This window comes from Dendrobium catenatum, unplaced genomic scaffold (assembly GCF_001605985.2).
Source record: "Dendrobium catenatum unplaced genomic scaffold, ASM160598v2 original_scaffold_62511, whole genome shotgun sequence".
NCBI classification, from domain to species: Eukaryota; Viridiplantae; Streptophyta; class Magnoliopsida; order Asparagales; family Orchidaceae; genus Dendrobium; species Dendrobium catenatum.
Window position 1 is genome coordinate 35,242 of NW_021380961.1, and position 22,590 is coordinate 57,831.

Consider the following 22,590-nt stretch of genomic DNA (forward strand, 5'->3'; position numbering starts at 1 on the left):
CAAATGGGTCTTGACATGGGCAAATTATTGCATCCGGTCACCGGACGCGGAAAATAAGTTCGGACATCCAATAAAAATTTGCCGCGTCACCTGTGCTTTTGACTTCGCTTTTGACTTGCGCTTTACCTGCGCTTTTGACTACGCTTTTGACTTACGCTTTAGTTGCACTTTACTTGCGCTTTACCGGCGCTTAATTTAAAATAATATTTTATTAATATCCAGACATATCTCCGCGTCCGGTCACCGGACGCAAGAATTTGCCCTTGACATGAGAGAAGCGACATAAAACTTGAACGACCAATTTAGTTCAAAAATAATTTTTACAATGAAGATAAACTTCTTCGCATTTTACTATCAACCAGTTAATATAATGATACAAGCCGGCCTCTTTCTTCTTTCCACATGCAAAATTTAGAACGTAGGCCTCTGGTGAAAACTAAATACTTTATTTTTCCAATATAAACAATAAATAACCCAATATAACACAACAAAAAAGCAGCTCATAATAGCAGGAAAATAACAAGGTGATGATAAAGAAAAGTTCGGATATTATAAACAGAAGAAACAGGCATATTGCAGACCCAAATCTCTTCAGAGGCATCTCTACTACATCTCCTGCAGGTACTGATAGAAACTCCATCGTTGCCCCTCAAATTTCTCCTGCCAATGTTGAATTTTGAAGAAGTGGATCAAATAATCTGATCTAACAAAGACAATATTCAACATAAGAAAAATCAAGCTAAACAAAACTTGGAACATAAAATAATTTCTCTTATGTGATGGGCAATTTCTCTTTCATATTGAATCATAAAAGACAAATTGGAAATGAAGTCATTCTAAAGCATCTCCTGGAAAATAAGTAACGTTCAATTTCAAATTTGATAGATCAAAATGTTTGTAAGTATGAACACACATAGTTAGTCTTTAAAAATAAAAAATGAGGCAGATAGTCACAAATCATATACAACAAGTTCGCGGGCTAGAATAGAAACTCCATTATTGAAATAAACAGAAAATGTGAAGCATGTTTTTCAACGGTATATTTATATTTAAAATCCTCCATCGTGTATGTATAATCTCCTATGCTAAAATACAGGTTGTATAGCTCATCTACATCGATGATGATCCAATTTGTCTAGGAATGTGTTGATTATGGTGGACTGGGGCTACCAATATTTCCTGGAGTATTTTACGAATTTATTAAAAAAAATTCTGATTGACCAAAGCTATTGGAACCTCACATTTACACAGAAAACATACCGTCATTTCGACATAGATCAAAGTAAGAAAAATTACATCTTACTGAAAAATGAATGTCATTTATATAAAGGAAAACTTAAATTTTTGGATATACATAGATTTTTCCGTCGTTTCCCTTGCAAGCATTGCTTCGCCTCTCAATTGTGTTGCCTCAACCCCCTGTCATACCCTCGCGGGCATCCCACATCACATTCATTTGTGCTCACAATCCCCTGGGTTGCTTGCCTCCAACTCTCACGATCACACTTACACTTTCTCAACCTGTGCAACTTGCCCACGCACGCGTCCTTCCTCCTTTGTTGACATGCTACATAGCATAAAGCCTAATCGTCGTTGCCTATGGTACTCTTTTTTTATTAATTCCAACGGTTCCTCATTGGGGTTCTTGCTTGGTCATTTATGCCATCTAGCCTGAGCATCGTGTGCCTAGCTTGTGTTCGACCCATCACGTTCATCTTGGATGGCGTTCCCGTTGAACTTTTTCATTGACCGTCCTCCACTTTTTTAGTTGCCGCATTTCCTCATTCACAATCACTCCTATTAGCATCTTTGTTGCCTTCATTGTTACTGGTTAATTCTTGTAGGCATTTGTTCCCAACTCGATCCTCACCAATCGCCTAATCTGCTACCCCTCAAGACTTGACTCAAGTTGTTCCTCATGTTAGGGTGGTTCCTTAACCTGTCACATGTTCCGGTGACCATTATTTTTCTTATGATTCATATTCCTGCTTTTTAGAGCATCTAGGACTTATTTCTCCTGCTGCTAGTGCTCCTTCACTGAAGTTGTTGGGGGTTTGGATCTTAGCAGCCATCATCCAACCATTTCGCTTTATTTTTTTCAGCAAGGTTAAAACCTACATCAACACAACCTAAATTTCGCTTTAATTTACCGTTTGACTGTCTTTCTCGCCTCGTTAATTCGAGCTTCCAGGCCGGTCGTGACAAAATTGATCTCAGAGCCCGAATCATAATGAAAGATCCATAGGAATTATTTATGAACTTATTTGAGAAGACTTTAAATATTCAATTAGATAATATAATTAATTAATATATAAATATATCAAGTATGAAAATGATCAAGAGGAAGTAGCTGATATAAATATGGAAGGAGAAAGACTACCACCTGAAGTGACTGTGAACACAAATACATTTACCCAGATGATGGAAGTTATGACCCAAATGCTTCGGGAATCAAGATCGCAACTTGTAATTGGAGTGAATAAATATTTGAAATTATTTCAAGACATGCGACCACCATTATTCACGGTTAATGAAGGACCAATTGAGGAAGAAAATTGGTTGCTTCGTATAAAAAAGATTCTGAATAGCATATCATGTCCTGATTAAAAGAAAGTGTCACTTGCTAAATTTGTCTCGGACAAAGAAGCAAAAAGGTGGTGGCGAGGACAACACAAAGACAAGATAGGAGATACTTCAAGTTTACTGGTCAGCTGGGAAGACTTTGGAACTTTTCAGAGAATAGTTTGTACCTATGTTAGCATGAAGGCAGATACAAGATAAATTCATAAGATTAGTATAAAAAGATAAATCAATGATGCAATATGAAGCAGAATTTGCAACTCTATCCAGATATGCACCGCAGTTAATTATAACAGCAGAGGAGAAATATTATTGATTCTTATCTGGTTTAAAAGATGCAATTAGACAACCTTTAATACATTTAGGAATCGAGGATTATTCAGTGCTAGTAGAAAAAGCTAGAAGGGTGGAGATTGACTTCCAAATCACTCATAAGAGAAGGGACCAACATAAAAGAAAGTGTTGAATAAGATATCCAAAGCAATCATCAGATAGAAATATCAAATGGGAAGAAGTCCAACCCTAGTCCTAATGGAGTCAGCAGTGCAACTGTTAATAGAATCGTGTGCTAAGTGTGGCAGATTACATAAGGGTGAATGTCTGATGGGTTCCAATACTTACTATTGGTGTCATCAACCTAGACACATAGCAAAATATTGCCATACAATGGTTTGGAGGACTTCAGGAGAGATGAGATCAAGTGAAGCACCTTCACAAAGAAGCTTTAGCAAACAAAAGATGATAGAACCGTTAGTTTCAGCTTCAGCACAAAATCAATCCAGGCAAAATATTCGACCGCGAGTTTATGGTTTGACTTAACAAGAGCCTAATAAAACTATAGATGTTAATAAAGATGACTGAAAAGTCTTTAATATAATAACTTGTTATGCTATAGGAAATATTTTGGGTTAATCGGGTTATCTTGTTATGTTATTTCATATATTTGTTCCAATGTTAAACTTTATGTTGAATAAAAATGAAGATAATATTTTCTTATGTAACTAGAAGTTATAAGTAAATTTCGAGGACTAAATTTTTTATAAGAATGGAAGATTGTAAGATCCAGTCTAGCCATCCAATTCAATTGAACCAGCCTTAATCAGCTAGCGGGACCAAATTTTAAAAAGCACGAAGCATGCGAAGCGAGTGGGCCGATCACGATCGCGAGAGAAGCTAGCAAGGATGAATCGAGTGCGTCAGCAAGGAACATGATCAGACGCGAAAAGTGACGACTCCCCGTGGAGAATAACTGTGTTTCGCACACTCCTACGGAATCAAACGAACGAAAAGGGACTGAAAGGAAGCCGAGAGGATAAAGGAACTTTTCTGATTTGCGGGTGGCTTTGTCGTTTAAAGACGACGAAGAGAGAGATGGGGTGAGATCGAGAGAGGGAAGAGGAGAAGAGAGTCAGCACCAACGAACAAGCTTACGTACAACCTAGGGCAATGAGCAAATTTTTACATGAGAAGTTTAAGGTGCGTTTTCCGAAAAATTTTTTAGAAAATGATGACAATTTATAAATGAGAATTATTGGATTAAAATGATTAATGTTTATATCTTTGAGAATAATAAATGAGATTATGAAAAATTTTAATTGAATATAATAGATTTTTTGAATTTTGATACAGATAGTACATATTTAAGAGAGATATAATTAAATTATAAATGAACTAATATAGAAATTTAATTAGAAAAATAGTAATAATTAAGTTAAAAAATTTCATCTAGAAAGAGGTGACTACATTTTATTATTAATTTAATAAAATTTAGTGATAAAATAAGCATTATTAGAAATATATTAAATATAAGAATACTTAAGTGTTTTAACAAGTAAAATTTGAGAGAAAGAGTAAGAGTGCATGTATTTTAAATTTAATAATCATGACATCTTAATTAGTCAAATATTTTATTATTATTTTTAAGAATTAAAATATATGTAAAAAAAGTTTTAAATTGTTAAGTTATAGAAATTAAAGAGCAAATGATAAGTTAAATTTAATAAAGTGATATTTTATAGGCTTTAAATCTACTGTCATTGGAATAAGGAGTAACAATGAAACAGTTCATTTCTTAAGTTCAAGATGACTCACTCATGTCTTTTAATTACAATAATGATTTTATTCTTTCTTAAATTAAATATATTGAAAGATAGTCATATATGCTTATTAAATATTTATTGCAAATTAGATTATGATATGTCTTCTTCATATCCAATGATTGACAATATCGAATCAAATGAAAATACATATGTTATTATTAATATTTTCATAAAAGATAAATGAATGATATGTGAATGATAAGATTTATGTAGAATATTTGCATGTGAATGTTGACTGATGGAGCACACCTCCTTATGGTACTGACCACGGACGCAATGTACCCGCATGCAAATGGAGAAGGTTATGAAAAAGGAAATAGAAATGGAGTACCTTCATTGGTACTAAATTAGATGGTCGCTTCTATAACGATTGTATTATTTATGAGAAATGAGACACATATGAATACATATATGATATATATATGATTTATGCAAAACATTGAAAGTCTTGATGAAATGATATGATTAAATAAAATTATTGTATGATATGAAATGAAAAAAGGGATCATGCATATTGTTCCAATTGTCTTGAGTTATTATAATTTAGAAGCATGTTTTATCCATTAAGTTGTGGCTTACTTTAGTTGTTGTAACATTTTCATGTATAATTTATTATAATCAAAATAAATAAAAGAGGTAAAAATGTGTACTGTAGATGTGGCGCGGCGAAAAAAAATATTTGAATGATTTTGTATCAATTTATTTTTGAAGTTTTAGTGGCTCTTTTAATGTATTGGAGATAGATTTAGCAAATGAAAATTTAATTTACCGTCCGATTGTCTGTTCTCGCTTCATTAATTTGAGCTTTCGGTCTGGGTTGTTACAACATGACAACAAGATCAAACCTTCAATTTTAATCCAAAGGCTCAAGGTAAATCATGCATACCCTATTTCAATAAAATTCAATTTAATTTGGTTTTCAAACCGATCACCTTAACCAAATTGAACCAATTGATTTCCATGATATTAGAGCCCTAAACCAAACACATCAAATCAAGCAAAATCGGACTTTTTTGTTTTGGTTCAATCTTTCGGTTGTTTTTATGTCCACCCTTAATTTCAAGTACCCATACATTTTATCACCCAACTAACAGTTCTTTAATACAAACAAACGAGTTTTATACGAATATAAAAAGTTAACCAAAAAAAAAAAAAATGGAACGATATAGCTTGCAGTTTTCCAGGTATTAGGTACGTCAGGCCAAGAAAATAAAAATAACTGCAATGATTTACTAATAACGGAAGATAAATTGCAGCAATAATATCTATGGTTCAGGATAAGAGTGGACAAAACAACACGACCAATTAAACATGCATATGAAACTTATAGAAGAGAGAGCCATCTACCTTAGGCCTTTTTGTGAGGCATTAAATGAGGGAAAAGACCAAGAACATGTTCTGCCATAAAGTCATGTCGTGTAAGAATGCCCACAATTGGATGCCTCTGTTAAACATAAATAAACAAATAAAACAAAACAAAAATTAGCTATGAGGTAATAAAATCACATTTGTAAGTAATTCTAAGCAATAGTACAGTGAATATATTCAACTCTCAACTGCACGCTAAAATGAAAGAAAAATAACGATAAAAAACTTTCGGCAAGTAAAGATCATTGCTGCATAATTACAAAAAAAGTTACTTCAATTCAAGACTCGTGAGAACTTCAAAAAAATTTCTCATATAAGAAATTTTACAAAATAAGTTATAATGAAGCCATTTCTTGGCCATAATCCCTGTAGTTTAAAAATTCAAAAATCAAAAGAAATAACCCAGAACCTATGATGCACCAACACTTCCCCTCAAAGAGGCGTGCAGTGTCCGCACCGTGTCCAACACGACACTCGTCCGACACTCCTCCGACACGTGTCGGACAAGCTGAAAACGTGTCCAATTAAAAAATATTAAATGCAAATTGGACACGCGTGTCCGACACGCGTATCTTAAATATTTTATGAATTTTTTTAAATATAATTTCTTGTATTTTTCATCTCCTCTCTCGGTGACAGATAAATGGCATCGACGCCTGAAATATTAATTATTGTTTCTTGAAACTTACCAAAAAAGCTAATGTACATGCTCAATACTGTTAGGTATCGCTAGGTACATGCTCAGTACCGCTCAGTACATGCTCGGTACTGCTAGGTACAAGCTCGGTACCCCTAGGTACATGCTCGGTACCGCTAGGTACATGCTCGGTACCGCTAAGTACATGCTCGGTACCGCTAGGTACATGCTCGGTACTGTTCGGTACATGCTCGGTACCGCTCAGTATATTTTCATACAAATAACTTATGAACTTTAAAAACAAACATAACTTAAAGTATCATTCTATTCCTGTTGTGAGAGAAATTGGAGCACATACTCATTTATTCAATCAATGAAGATGAATAAAATAACTCCACAACGAGTTGAAGATTTAGTTTATGTGCATACAAATCTTCGTCATTTATTAAATAAAATCCCACTTTATATAACATGTGATAACAAGATGTGGGATGTTGCTGGAGATGTGTTCGAGTGTCTTGATGATATGAGATTATTGGAGGTTGCAAATCTTTCTCTAGATGAACCAGAGTTGGAAGCAATGATATTCAATGATGATGATATTGAAGGCCAAAGATCAACATCTGAATCTAATTCTATCATTCCTTCTATTGAGTAGTTGGACCTTTATGTTGTACTAAATGATTTTTTGCTTAGTTTTTTGTGGTTGTACTAAACATTTTGTACTAAACATCTTTATGTTATAAGCTAAACAAGTTATCATGAAATTAATTTATTATTGCCTGTCATTTTTAATATAATATCATCTTAAGTTCTATATATTATATTAAAAAATTATTATGCCTTGTCCACGCCGCACCCGTGTCCTATATTTTTAAAAAATGCCGTGTCCCGTGTCCGTGTCGATGTGTCCGTGTCGGTGCATCATAGCCCAGAACATTGGACCACAATTAGAATGCGCCTTGGTAGAAATGAGCCAGTGAGCTAGTAAATTCCCATCTACAAATATGAACTAAACACTGCTTTAACTGCTAAGCTCAGTAAAATGAAATTAAAGAAACTCTATTCGAATTGAACATCAAAATGAAAGAAGGATCTTGCATAAAATGGACCGGTTCTTTGGCTAAATTTATCCTCAAGGTTGACAAACAAGAGGAAAATGCGGTGGATTTATGCCAAGTTCAATTTCTAGTACAGTTGGTTGCCAAAGTCAAATGAATGTCAATTGGTATGACTGGAAGCTTGCATAGTTTATTCATTTACACTAAGGAAGCATTTGTTCTGCAGAAGTAGTGAAAATCATGGAACTAAACAGTTTTAGGCCCTTATCGATCAATTGAGTTTCAGGGATTTCAAAGCCATGCTCAGAAAAATCCATCAAAATAGAAATCTCACATAATGATTAAATGATGCAATCATTTAAAATGGAGTCCATAATTTCTGATACCTAGTAATTCAAGAATTTAACTTAATTTGCAGGAAATTAAGCTTGCATATCGAATACTACACGAAACATTTAGAAATGCAAAAATATAGTATATAGGAACACACGATCAAGCACGTGCAAACAAAAAAAAAATGTTAAGGGTGGGGGGGCAGTGCAGGAGTGTGGTATTACCCCTGGAGTCTTAGGCACAACGAGCAAGTGCCGAAGTCCAAGTTCTCGAAAAAGCACTGCAGCCTTGGCTAATGACATTGTTTCGACCACAGTGTAAGGAGACTTGTTAGCAATTGGGTGAAGATCCACATACAGTTCCATTTCTTCTTCAAGAATATCCAAGTCTTCCAACTTCATTCCCTTCCCTGAACCAGCTTTAGCAAAGTCAAAGGCACCAAACCTTTGCAACACCTCAGACAGCCTAGTTGGCTCTCTCTCCTTCGTGAATTTCTTTCCTTTAAGCAAGACAAGCAAGTGTGACCTCAGCACAAGACCAACCAACTCCGGTGCATATGTGAAAGGTGGTTCATCAACCACCGGAAACCCATTATGGCCTGTCATCTTTAGAGCATGGATAATGTTACCCACCTTTTCCACTCCAGAAAAGGTAATGAGAGGTCCAGAGACAACATCCCCTGCAACCATATGTCTCATGTAAGGCTCCGCATGAGCCTCCAAGTAAGGCAAACCTTTCAACTTAACAATCTGATCATAGACCCCCTTGTTAAAGCAATCAGCTACGGTTTTAGATATGAGGAGAACAAGCATAACCAAGGGAAGCATTAGAAGATTGTTAGTGAGCTCCAACAGAATAACGCAGAGAGAGACGGTCATTCTCATAGTTCCACCAAGAAAAGATGCAGCACCAAGAACAGCAAAAAGACCAGCATTTAAGTCCGTAAATGAACCCAGTAGGGTCCCAACAATGCGACCATAGGAAGCTCCAGCAAGTATGACAGGGATAAAAAGGCCAGAAGGGATAGCAATCCCATATGTTATAAGGCCAAGGCAATAAACAGAAGCAAAGAAGATGAAAAGTGTTGATATGTAGAACTCGTTATTGGTGCCACTACTGAAGAGGTTACGAATGGCATTCTCGTTGGTGTTAAGAAAGAGGGATGCAAGGTCATTGTAGTGGCCAGGGGGACACTGAAAGTTCTTGTAATTTCCAGATTGACCAATTGCAGGGCATTGTTCCTGAATATTGGAAGGGCATGGTGTGCAAGTTCCAAACCAAGGGATACCATATGAGCAGCATGAGGTTAGGAGAGAGATAGTGACAGCCAGAAGAATCTTAAATGGTGCGCCTTTCCTGCATGCAGTCGTGAATTAAGATCAAATACGAAAATGCTGGGTATTTTCATTCTAAGCAAAAGATGCAACTTTAAAGTAGTTAAATGGACCTTCAGGTGCTTACTCATTTACAATGCTGTAAGTACGTAAAATCTTGTCGACAAAGAAATTGTAAAGGCTTCCAAACACGCCACCAATTACTCCAAGAACAATAACTGCCACCAAATCTGCACTGTTATATGTCGTCACACCTGAACTTACGTCAAACATGATTAGACCCCCTTTTCCGAAAAGCCCACATTTACCAGTACGGCAGTACCCTATGAAGCCTCTCAATACCACAGCAACCACTGCAGTAGTAAAAAATGTTCTCCAAAGGAGAGCACTACGCCACCTAAACAATACCAAAAAAATCAAATAAATCTTAAAGGTTTTTTAGGATTCTCGGTTGTATCATAATATCAGTAAGATTCCTTCCATAGGCGAAAACCAGTTTATTAATAAGTATTATTAGATTATTTCCATTTAGAAATAATAACACAGGTCAATAAACATAGGTTAGAATTTTAGCTTATGAAATCTCTTCCTAATATAACTCATTAGGATTTAATCTGTTATTTGTTATTCTCTGCGAAATCCGGACAGAAAGAACCATTTGGATTGCTACATATTTACTAAGTATTTATAGAGTAATTGTAAATACTTATCAAATACTCAATAAATACGAAGTAAATCAGCAAATAATATATAAATACTCACAAAATACTCAACGAATACTCAACAAACACATGAAATATTCAGTAATACTCACAACTGATTTTTTGCTGAATATTTACTGAGTATTTACAAATACGAAGCAAATACTCAGTAAATAAGCAGCAAATTCGGACGGTTCTCGCCGTCAGGACTCCGCACATAATAATTTCTCCTTACATGGACAGTCGTATATCCAATACTTGGATTTGTTGATTTAGCCACAGTTGATTCAGTTTTTCATTCCAATTAATTTTTATGTATGCAAAACAGATCCAACGATCCATTCGATGAAAAGCATGATTCAAGTCCTTCCTATTAAAAAAAATTGCTGCTTGTGCCTCAGAACACTAAGGGCAAGACATAATAGTTTCCAACGATCTAAATGAAAAAAATCTTTTCATATTATGATGCATGCAGAGAGACAGAACAAACAAAGAGGAAAAATTAAAAACAAAATACCAAGAAGCTGCTTCTTCTAGAGCAAAGAGAACCCCACCAACAGGAGCTCTGAAAGCCCCTGCCACACCAGCAGCAGCTCCACAGGTGATCAAGTCCCGCCGATCACGATCACTTTTAAAGTATCTAAGCCATCTACATGTCAAATGGTACTTGCGAGAACCACCCTGACCTAGTAAGTTGGCAATACATGCTCCAGTGTGAACCATAGGCCCCTCCTTACCCACCACAAACCCAGCAGAAACTCCAAGAATTGAACCAAAAATCTGCAGACAACATATGTAGCCAATTCAAAACACACTATGCAACAATGAAAACACATTCAAATAGAAAATTAGGATGCTAAGGGGCTGTATGGCAACCGATTTATCTACTTAGCATTTAGTAAATCCTATAAATCCTAGATTTAGTAAATCCTGGGATTATTAAATTCTGAAAATTGTTTGATAGTTTAAGTGCTAAATCCTGTTAAATCTTCTGAAACTATTTGGCAATATAATCCAGGATTTATGACGATTGTTCATTTAAAATTAAATATATTATATTTTTAATTTAAATTACCTCTTAAGTAAGATTAAATTATCAATTAGTATCTTGATTAATATTAATAAGTTGTAATGATAATTAATATCAATAGAAACAGGCTCAATTATTAATTAATATACTTAATATTTTAATTAAGGATTATAGTTCTAAGTATCAAAGCACTTAGTTGTTAATTAAATAAGTAGTTGATATATAATGAATTAGTTAATAATTTTTTGAAATAACTAATTATTTAATTAATACGCCTGATTAAAATTTCAATAATTATTTAATTGTTATTTAATTTTTAAAATGATTAATTGTATAATTAATTATCTCATTAGGCAGTTAAATATTCTACTACTCATTAATTACTTTATGATCATTCATACTATTAATTATATATTTTAATAATTTATATTTTAAATTATATTTATTAAGCAAAATAAATTAAATTTAGATTACTAACTATACAACCCGCCCGCGATAAGAAGTTAAGTCTGTTGAACGCACGCACTAAGCTTAAGTTCCTTCTTCCTTCCACGCGCTTCTTCGGCCAAATCCAATAAATCCGCCTAACTCCCGGATTTACTAAATTCGGGATTTACTGCAAAAAGTTGGTAACAACGGATTTATTCAGCCATGGGATTTACGTCGAGTGTAAATCTTGTTTGGCGGGATTTAGGCTAAATCTTGCTCAAATCTAGCATAAATCATGTTGCCCAACAGCCCCTAAGGAACAATGAAAATAGAATTTATGCATGGCCTAAATAAAGCAGTAACTTTCATGTTTATGTAACTTATTCCTTTTTTTAAGGGAAGACTATATGTTTGAGCCATTATTTTTCAAGCATGTCCACACTTGAATTTGGATGAAATTTTCCGCCAAAGACCCCTTGAAAAGAAAACAACAAAGCTCACCCCAACAAGGAACATGACTGAGGTTCTACAAAAAAACTATATAAACAACCCCCATATAGAATTCACAGTTATTAAATCCTTGTGAGCTCCAGAAAAACGTCTAAAGCATCCCATTCTTTCACAATCAGTTTATTTTGTGAGAAAGGAAGTAATGAGTTGAATTGCACTTTATAAAACAAAGCAACGTTTTGAAGGTATCACGATAGCAATGGCACTACTCAACAAATGATTTTAACCATATGACGCCCTTCACATGGGTGTCATATACACACGATACAAAAATGATGTCTTGTGGCGCATAAGAATAAGTAAATAGTAGAGTTTCTATTTATCATTATCATAATTCCTTCAATCGGAGAAATTGGATGCAAGCGTGATGCAAGAGAATCGATAAAGACCCAAATGTATTATTAGACACCATATCATAACTCATAAGGAAACATTAGAAATTAAAATATAGAAAACATTCCCAATTTAAGAATTATAAGTGTAAATAAGACTAACAGCTATGTTGATAAGGAAAGGATTTAATGCCCTTTGATATCAAGAAAATGACGCTAATAACCAAAACAAATCAAATTATCTTCAGACAGAACTCTGAATCTTCCTGTTTCCCAAAAAAAGTAGGTGCACAGAAGTCGATCAAAATCAGATAGAAAATTGCTAATCTAGAAACAGGACAACATAAATTAATATGAACAAATATACCATATGCAAAAAGTTAAGACATTTATAAAAAGAGGTGGAAAGCCCAAAGAAGGATAATCAGGTTATGTGTTGCATAAAATCCTTGTCAATCTGGAGTTATGCGAACAAGCCTTCGGTCTCGTTTGGTTGCGGCATTCCTTTTGCATAAGCGGAGTTCAAAGAAATGGAGTAAGCGGAGTTTGGATAAGAGGCATTTTTTTCTTTTGAGATCAGCAGAATTACGGAAATATAGGAAAAGAGATTCTGCAAAAGGCATGTTAACAAACAATACACAATAATTACTTTCGCCGATTTAAACCGAAAATGACGTAATTAAGGAGAAACAAACGAGGCCTTCAACTATGCAGAGAGGTCAAATAATGGTGATAAGATATGTACCTATTAGTAGGAAAACTAAAGACGAATAAAAAAACAATTGGGTCAATAGTTAGCAAAATTTATATCATGGTAGCAGAGATAGATTTCTTGAAAAGTTAAGTTGATCACAGACGCCAACCTTGAGTAACATTTTAGGTCAGTTTGAACCACAAGTTTTGAGGCTTTAAATCTTCCTGACAATAGTCAACTTTATATACCAGCAAATCACCTCAGCAACAGGCTCTTCAGCTGGCAAGTGGTCACTATATTTTCAAAAGCCCCAAATATTTAAACAAACACCCTCATCATCATCGAAATTGATGGAAAATAATAAAAAATGCAACACAAGATACAGAAAAGAACGTCAGCATGGTAGCTTGGACCGATATGCAAAAAATGAGAGAACTTAGATTGTGCTGGTTATGCCTGATCATATCCAGGTCAGCATGTCCATACCCTAATCCAGTCAAGCATGGACGCTAAACAAGGCTTATTTTTCAGTTTCTACAAGAATAAAACACTAATTACAAATATTCTGTAAGATATGTTAATTTATCGTTACTCAACGTAAATTCTTTTAATTTAAATTCCATGCAAGTGATTATATTCATTTTGCTGGGCCCTGAGCTAGGCCTTGTTCTCGTCTAATTTAAAGGTCTAGTGCTGACCACACTTCAGGCTAAAGGAAAATTTGCAGGCATTGCTCGGTAGCTTCTGGCAATTAAAATGAAATATCACAGCAGTAATCGTAAATATAAATAAATAGTTAACCCCGCGCCCGACCCTGCGCGACCTCGCTGGCTCGCTGCTGCCTCGTCCGCTCCGACCCCGCCCGCGACACCGCGCCCGCGCGCGACCCAGCGCGACACCTTTCCTGGGTCGGGTCCGGGTTCGCATTTCCGACCCGTTTACCTAACCGGGTCGGGTTAGGGTCGACCCGTTTGAACCCGGGTCAGTTCCGGGTTCGACCCGAACCCGACCCGTGACCCGAAATTGACACCCCTAATTGTAGCTCAATTCAGTTGCCATATAAGAAGAGAGCTGAAGATGTGCTGATAATATTGGAGATTTACAGTTCAAATTGAAGATATGTCATTTTTTCCGTTGAAAATAAATGAAATGCCATATAAAAAGATAAATCAGTTGGTAATCAAATCAGCTGTGATAGAATAGACTTTCAGCAGTGCTCATGATACCTTGGCTCAAAATTTGGACATATTTCTTGTTCACCGATGTCACCATTCAAAATTAAATGAAATCCAACTGCTGAAATACCAGCTATAATCATATATAATGATATGACAAGTAAATTGTATGGTAGCTAGGATACAAAGCTTAAGAAAGTAACTTGATTTGCAGTTATTAATAAGGAATCTAAAGAACAATTTGTTCATATATCTGGAAGTTCTGAAGTAAAAATGGCTTAAATTAGTTGAAATTGCATGAAGTGGCTTAATTTCAAAGCTAATCAATTTTTAATTACTTGCTTACCTTTACGAAAAGTGTACTAGGAGCCAAAATAGAGTGTGCATCGATGCCATTGAGATAAGCTTTAACTTCAGGAATACCAGACCCAGCTGCAGCTGGAGCACCATAAGCACAAAGGGCAGCCGCTGCAGCGGCCAAAACTAGATTACAACTAGCAAAAGCCACAAATGCCAGTAAGTACCTGCATAAAAAAAAATTATTCAAATTATTGAAACCAAGATAAAGCACAATTCAGTTTATTGCAATAATTCTAAAGATTAAAAAATAGATCTCCATAATATGTAGATGCTTACCTAGGAAATTATTTTTTGAAGTAATATGTAATTTTACATCTTGTAAATAAGAGAAATATTAAACTTGATTTTAGAACATGATATCATGCAAGATGTCTTAGTTTCTATGATTTCCATTAAACATCTCCCATGAAATGTATAAAATAATGTAACACGCATGCGAAATTCACTGGTCATAAACTCTTAATCTTTTAATTATTATTTGTTAATTTTGTGTAAAACAAAAAAATACTAAGAAACTCAATGAAAATCCAATGACCTTTTACTAGAAATTTAGAGTAAAAAGGCTGCAGAACAAATTAAAATTCAGACACTTATTCAAAAGCAAATTGTATTGAATTCTAGCAAAACCAATCACATGATCAAATTCATAACAAAATTTAGAACAAAGAAGAGTAGAAAATTAAAAAGGGTGGAGATAGCAAGCCTCATGCTTATACATAGAGATAAGCTCTTCCGTAAATCTTTAAGTCTCTAATTTGATCAAAATTTTGAATACTGGAAGTACAAAAAATAGCACATCCAATTAAAACTTTATTTAAAACTAAATTGATGAAGTGCATGCTTTAGATCATTATTTATATTAAAAAAAATTATGGAATCCCCTTAACCAATGATTAAAGTAACCACAAAATTCCACATGCATCTATAATTGAAACTGAGAAATCCCACATAGAAGAATTGTCAGCCATGCCACAAATAACAGCAACAGAAGAAGCCCAACTAGAAAATTACAAGAAAGATCGTAAAGTTTTGACAAATATCATAGTAGATGGTTGTTGAACCTGTTGGAGTAGATAGCACCCCAAAATTGTAGGAATATTAGAACAACAGTCCACCGATAGAAAGCCACAGAACAAAGGAGCCAAAAGAAAGAACAAAGAATTCAAGGATATAAGACTAATAAAGAATCAAAGGAATTTTGGATGGTTGTAGGGAATAAGTATCCGGTTGACCTCCGCCTCAAACAAAAAAGAAGAAGAAAATATATAATAAAAAAAATAGATGTTCAAGTCATTAACTGTACAAGCCATGATGTCTACTACAACCCTATCTCTGCAAACGACATCGAATCCATCGCATCTCCTCGATTTTTGCAGGAAACCATCTCTCGCTCACACCAATAAAATGAGAGTGAAGTCTCATTCCATTGGTTCTTTCTTCTTCATCTCCCAACCTCTGAACCTCTCACAAAACCCATCCGACTCCTCGGAAGCTCAAAGCTCCTGACGCTGCTGCCTTCTCCCTCTGATCTCCCAAGCCCGAGCCGCCTATAGCCTTCGATCTCCCTCGAGTTCAAAGCCACAAATCCCGAACCCTGCAAACCACCGAACCTATCCACCTGCATCCGAACCAGTGTCGAATTCCACTTGATCTGTCGACCTCTTCTCTTCCAACTGTCGAAGCTTTACTCATCTCTCTCCAACCAAGCCAATCGAACTCAAGACTCGACTCCGATTCCCCCTCCAGAACTCCAATCTAGCGAATCCACCCGTAAACTACAACCAAATTCCCGACCTCCTTAGACCTGTAGTCCCTTCTTTCTCTCCTGTCATTGTGCTGACCCAGCCACAATCACCTGAACTCCACGACCGTAAACCACAATCAAATTCCCGACCTCCTTAAACCTGCAGTCCCTTCTTTCTCTCCCGTCATTGTGCTGATCCAGCCGCAATCACCTGAAACCCACGACCAGTCTGACTCTTCCTCTCAGCCAAACGCCTCTGCCCTATCCATTTGATCCCACCGAGCATGTGTCGAATCCCTCTAGTGACCTCCCTCAATGAGAAGAGGTGATTGTCCTCTCTCTCTCTACTTATACATAAAAGTATATATGTATGTATTTATCTAGATAAATACACACACAGATATATATCTCTCTCTCTACTTACACATATGTGTGTTTGTTTGTGAGAGGATGAAAAAAAAGTCAAAAAAAGAGAGTGAGAAGAATAAAAAAAAAGAGAGAGAGGAGATGGGGAAAATTTTTAAAAAAATGAGAACAATTAAAAAAAAAGGAATTTTTATGCATTATCACCATCGTCGTCGTCCACACCACATCGTGCAGGTATAACTCCTAAACTTAAAACCCCACATTCGACGTTCGTGTCAAGCCGGAAAATCGCCTATACACGCTTTTCTCTAGCAAAGTAGGAAGGGAACCCGGTGCGACACCTTCGGTTAGGCGGGTAGACCCTATACACGCTCTTTGTAGCGTGGTGTGGACAATCTTAAGTACCCGTACACGACTTTGTACCTGAAGGGAAAGCAAACTGTGCTCTTTTAAAATAGGTACCAAAGATCCATACACGTCTTTCTCTGGCGTGGTGGGATTGAAGCTTTTACGGCTGCGGTGTCCAAGGACACCAACCGTACACGCTTTTATCTAGCATGGCGGGAGGGCCAGTTTCTCCTAATCGGGGGAGACGCTGGGAGATTGCCGAAAATTCCAGTGATCCGTGGACCCGAACTTGAACAAACCACGATGGACTCAAGTGAATATAAACTGAGTTTGAACTTGCAAATGAACCACAGAAAGTTTGAATTTGAACACAATGCAGCGGACCGTACTTGAACTTAAATGAACTACAGAGGACCATAACTGAACTTGAAAGAAAATGAAATAAAAATAACGTGAACAATTGACAGAAGGACTTGAATTGAATAAAAGCAATAGGGAATTGAATTGAATAAAAACAATAGGGAATTGAATTCATAATGACAAGAAGATTTGAACAAACAACACTAAAGAGCTAGACTTGAATGACTTTAAATCAAAGATGATGATGGATTTGATTTGAACTTGACTTGACCAAAAGGAATATAACATTATGCATAAGATGGAGATGTAATCGGCAAAATAGGACTATTTTCCATATAGTTTGAAGCCACCTAAGTTATTTGAAATTTCCATCTCTCCAACAAGGAACTTGATGATGTTGATTTCATATCAATTTGAAGCATTATTACTTCCACTAACTGCTGGAATGCAATCTTTATATTATTTAAAGGATGGCGTTGACAAGTTTTATCATCTAGATCATTGTCGATTAACGTGCAAGCATCAATACTACACAAGAGCGGGTGCAGTTCATCCTATTGGCAAGAATGCACAACATCCAATGAATGCATATTATCTACAAATAATCTAAGAAGGTCATGGAGAGGACACCAAGCATATTACTAATGCCAATTAGCCAATGAAATATATATGTGATGCCTACACATATGGAAGGGAGTATCCAACAAATGTGATTCACCTACAAGTGTAAATCAAGGAACTTGTATAGTGACCCACTCACAATGCAAGAGAGTACATAATGAATACAACAGGTCATACATAAGTGGCCATAAATAATGCATGATGAATGTGTTGAGTCATTGAAAATACTCCTAATGAATATGACAGTACTTAGAATGGGTATTACGAGAGAAAGTTAGTGAGAGAAAGTTAGTGAGAGAAAGTTTGGGATTTCAAATTCTCTGTTTCGGCGGTTCTTGTGGTTGGCGGCGGTTTCTTCCGGCAGTCCGGCGATCTGGAGGAGCGTTGATGGATCAACGTCGTCTCCTCCCTTCAGATGCTTGGAAGAAGTATAGGAAGAGTTTGGCGGCTCCGGTTCTTGACTCTTCTGAAGTTTTTAATGGAGGATCAAAGGTGTTGGAGGGCTTCAATCAGAATTTTAAAGGTTTTAAAGGAAAGCCGCTTGTAATCAATGAGGGTGGTTTACTGAGGAAATCGGAATTTCCCGTCCTGGTGCCTGGCAAAGGTAAGAATGTTATCAAGGAAGAAGGTCTGAGTTTCTTGAAGGATATGCCTTTTCTGGAAGGGAAGGTTAAGGATATTGGTGGTCGAATTTTTGAAAGTTTATCTTCAACTAGTCTGAAAATCTCTTCTTGTAAGAATTTCGATTCGAAATCTTTGCCATCGTCCCCAATTAGGAGAGATTTCTATGATGATGATCTGGTTAATAACAATCCTCGGCGAGCAAGCATTGTGAATGAGGATTTGTCTCTGAAAGAAGGTGATATCATTCCCGAAGTAGTATCTAAAACTGCACATCTAGAAGTGGAATCAGAGGTTATTAAGGGGAATACGGTGCGGTTGCAATCGGCGTGGAGTAAGAAGCAGTATGTTAAAGTGGATAATCTGGAACTGGGCTCTTTTTTATCTGATGATGGTAGAGTTGTTTTTCTACAAGCGGAAAAAGAGGTGGAGAATGCCAAGAGACTTGACAAGGCTGTTGTTGTTAAAGTTTTTCATGATAGTATCCCTTTCCATGTGATCAGTACAGATTTGAGAAGACAATGGGATAAGTTTGGAAAATTCCATATTACAGGACTGGGCCATGGTTGGACTCTGTGTTCGTTGGAAGATCTAGCAGCTGTTGAGCAAGTTCTTACAGGTGGCCCTTCGTGGATTAGGGGTCAAGTGGTTGGATTGGATAAATGGTCGGTCAATTTTAATCCTATGTCTCTTAGTGGCATCTCGTCTCCTATATGGATTAGGATGCCTAACCTTCCATTACAATGCTGGGATGAAGTCAATATCTGCAGGATTGCCTCCCAGGTAGGCAAGCCGTATCTTCTAGATGGGAATTATTTCCAGTGGAGCAAGAGGGAATATGCTCCGGTTTGTGTACGCATTTCCCTGGATAAGTAATTAACACATGGTGTTTGGGTGGAAGGTTTAACAGGTAAGTTTTTTCAGAAAGTAGAGTATGAAGGGATATCTAAGATCTGTGCTGGTTGTGGAAAGATTGGGAACGATTTGAATGCTTGTGATGAGTCGAAGAAGAAGATGGAGATTGAGAAGAACATTATTCAGAATGATAAGGCTAATGACCGGGGTCTTCTCAGAACTGTTACTGATGCTATTGTGGGGGGTTCAGTTGATAAAGAAACCTGGACTATTGTTAAAAGTAGAAAGAAAAGCTTTAATAAATTCCAAAATAACAGAAATTTTCTTCCCAGGAAAACTTCGGTCCCTATGAAGAAGGTGTTTGTTCCTAAGAGTGGTATTTCTGTTAAGGAAAATCTGAATAATTTGGCTGTTAAAGAGGTTGGGATTAATTTGGCTGTTGTGAGGGAAGAATCTCTGCAGCTGGAAAGTGCTGTAAATGTAGATATTGGGGAAGAAAATCCTGTTGGGGTTAATCCTCCAAATGCCAATCAGGGGTTTGCTAAAGAGGTGAGCCATGCTGTGGAGGTTAATAATAAGTTTGGTACTTTATCTGACTTGGAGGAGGTAGGAAGCTTGAAGTCCTTTGCTGACAATGAGAAAGGATTATTAGAGGAAGGAGAAATCCTTGGTTCTGTATTGGATGATTGCTTAAATAATGAAGACAGGTGTGAAGAGCAGAGTCCTGAAGCATCACTGAAGATTGATAATGGCAAGCATCATCCAAATTCTAAATTGGAGGGTAGTCATTCTCTGGATAAAAAAACTAAACTTATTAAAGAACTCAAATCTCTCAGTGCGGGAAATATTATCTCTCATAATAGAAAGGGGGAAAGTGGAAAAGCTAAAAAGGTTGGGGGTCCTTCCCCCATCTTTAAAAAATGAATTCTTTGTTGTTTTGGAATTGTAGAGGAGCCAAGAAAGTTGAGGATGCTATATATCTTAAGGAAATGGTGAAGGATCATAGAGTTTTCTTTGTTGGTTTGTTGGAGACGAAGATTAGTTCTTTAGATAACAACCAGATTTTGAAGCTTTTGGGCAGCAATTGGAATTTTTTCATGGTTCCTGCTGGTGGTCTTTTAGGAGGATTATTGATTTTATGGAGAAAGGACTTAGCTATTTTTTCAGTTTTGGAGGCTTCTTCACAGTTGGTGGTGGGTAAATTGGAGGTGATCGGGAAGGGGAGCTGGATTATTGCTTCTGTATATGGAAGTACTGATGCTCAAGAAAGGAAGTTGCTTTGGGAGAATCTGGAGAAGCATTGTTCGGTTGATTTACCTTTGGTGGTAGGTGGTGACTTCAACTGCATTCTTTCTCAAGAGGAAAAGAGAGGTGGGAGGAAATTCAGAATGTCGCAGGGTTCCAAAGATTTTCAGCAGTTTTTGATTAATAGTGATCTTCATGAGGTTAAAGCTTCGGGATCAAGGTTCACCTGGTGTAACAATAAGTCTGGTAGTGCTCGCATTTTTGAGAAGTTAGATAGATGTCTAATTAACTCCTTGGCATTGAACACATTGCAGGTTGCTCTTGTCAAACATTTATCTCGCATTGCTTCGGACCATTGCCCGATTCTTTTTAAGATGTTTAAACCGGTGGAAGTCATTAAAAGGGATATTCGATATGAGGAAGTTTGGGCATCTTATCATGGTGCTACTGCATTAGTGAGGAAAATCTGGAACAAGAAATCTGTTGGTAACCCGGCATCTGTTCTTAATCTGAAATTTAAGAAAGCTCTAAGAGGCCTCTTTTTTTGGGGTAAGGAGAAACACCGTAATTTAAATGAGTTGAGAGATAATTTAAAAAGAGAAATTCTGGAAATTCAGTTAGAAGAATCGGAGAGAGGTATTTCTGCTGAAAGACTTCAATTGCTTAGATTCAAAATCAATGAACTTAATATCACTTTAGCTCGTCTCAACACTTGGTGGAAGAAAAGAGCTAAAGTAAGGTGGATGGAGGAAGGTGATTGTAATTCGTCCTTTTTCCATGCTTTTGCTAATGCAAGAAGGAATAGAAATTGGATTCATCATATCAAGACTATGGAAGGTGTGATTTCGGAAGAGGAATCTGTTATACATAAAACTTTTTCTGATTTTTTCAATTGAAATGGCAGCATAGAGTTTGCTCGTTGGATGGGTGGCCGGACCCGTATAATGTTATTAGCAAGGAGGACCAAGGTATGCTGGAGGCTGATTTACTAGAGAGGATCTTCAGTTGGTGGTGGATAACTCTGAAAGAAACATCTCTCCGGGTTTAGATGGGATAACCTTCTCTTTCATGAAAGATTTTTGGAATGTGATTAAGGAAGATGTGTGGGCTGCAGTTTTTCAATTCTTATCTTCTTGTGCTATGGACCAGTCTTGGAAAGAGACTTTGATTGTGTTGATTCCAAAAATTAAATGCCCTCAAGAGCCATCTCATTTCCGGCCTATTAGTCTTTGCATGACTATATACAAAGTTATAACTAAAATGCTTCTGAACAGGTTGGAGAAGGTTATTCATAAGCTCATATCGGTGGATCAAGCGGCATTTGTTAGAGGCCGTTCCTTGTCTAATCATGTGCTTGTGGCTCAAGAGGTTTTTAATAAGTTCAGATGGTCCAAATCTAGAGGAGGATTGTTAGCAATCAAGTTGGATATGGAGCAGGCTTTTACGATAGCATGGGTTGGGAATCTTTAAGGCAAGTTCTCTATCATTATAAGTTTCCTTCTAAGTTTATGGAACTCTTATTGCAATGTGTGCTCAATCTAAAATTCTGCATTTTGATTAATGGGAAGAAGACTGAATGGATTGATGGAGAGTGTGGATTTAGGCAAGGGTGCCCTTTATCCCCTTCTCTTTTTATTTTGTGCTCACAAATTCTTTCTGATGCTTTATGCTCAAGGATTAGTAGGGGTATCTCTGTCTCTCGGTTAGCCCCTAAAGTTTCTCATTTACTATTTGCGGATGATATACTAATTTTCTCGGAGGCCAAGGTGAAGGAAGTTAAGGAGGTG

At 36.4% G+C, this 22,590-nt stretch overlaps 1 protein-coding gene across 4 annotated transcripts in view; it reads right to left on the minus strand.

The window, feature by feature from the left end:
• Positions 1-317: 317 nt before the first annotated feature.
• LOC110099526 (chloride channel protein CLC-c) overlaps positions 318-22,590 on the minus strand; it is a 47,862-nt gene continuing 25,589 nt past the window's right edge. For 2 of the 4 annotated variants that reach the window (XM_020826714.2, XM_028691749.1), the window contains 6 exons: positions 14,630-14,807; positions 10,631-10,893; positions 9,540-9,809; positions 8,303-9,434; positions 6,027-6,123; positions 318-660 (listed from right to left, as the gene is read on the minus strand). In XM_020826714.2, the coding sequence (XP_020682373.1) occupies positions 6,028-6,123; positions 8,303-9,434; positions 9,540-9,809; positions 10,631-10,893; positions 14,630-14,807 (1,939 nt within the window). In that variant the 3' untranslated portion in view covers positions 318-660; position 6,027. Of the gene's footprint in view, positions 704-6,026; positions 6,124-8,302; positions 9,435-9,539; positions 9,810-10,630; positions 10,894-14,629; positions 14,808-22,590 lie in introns of all 4 variants that reach the window. The other 2 variants (XM_020826715.2, XM_020826713.2) reach the window with 2 other exon arrangements.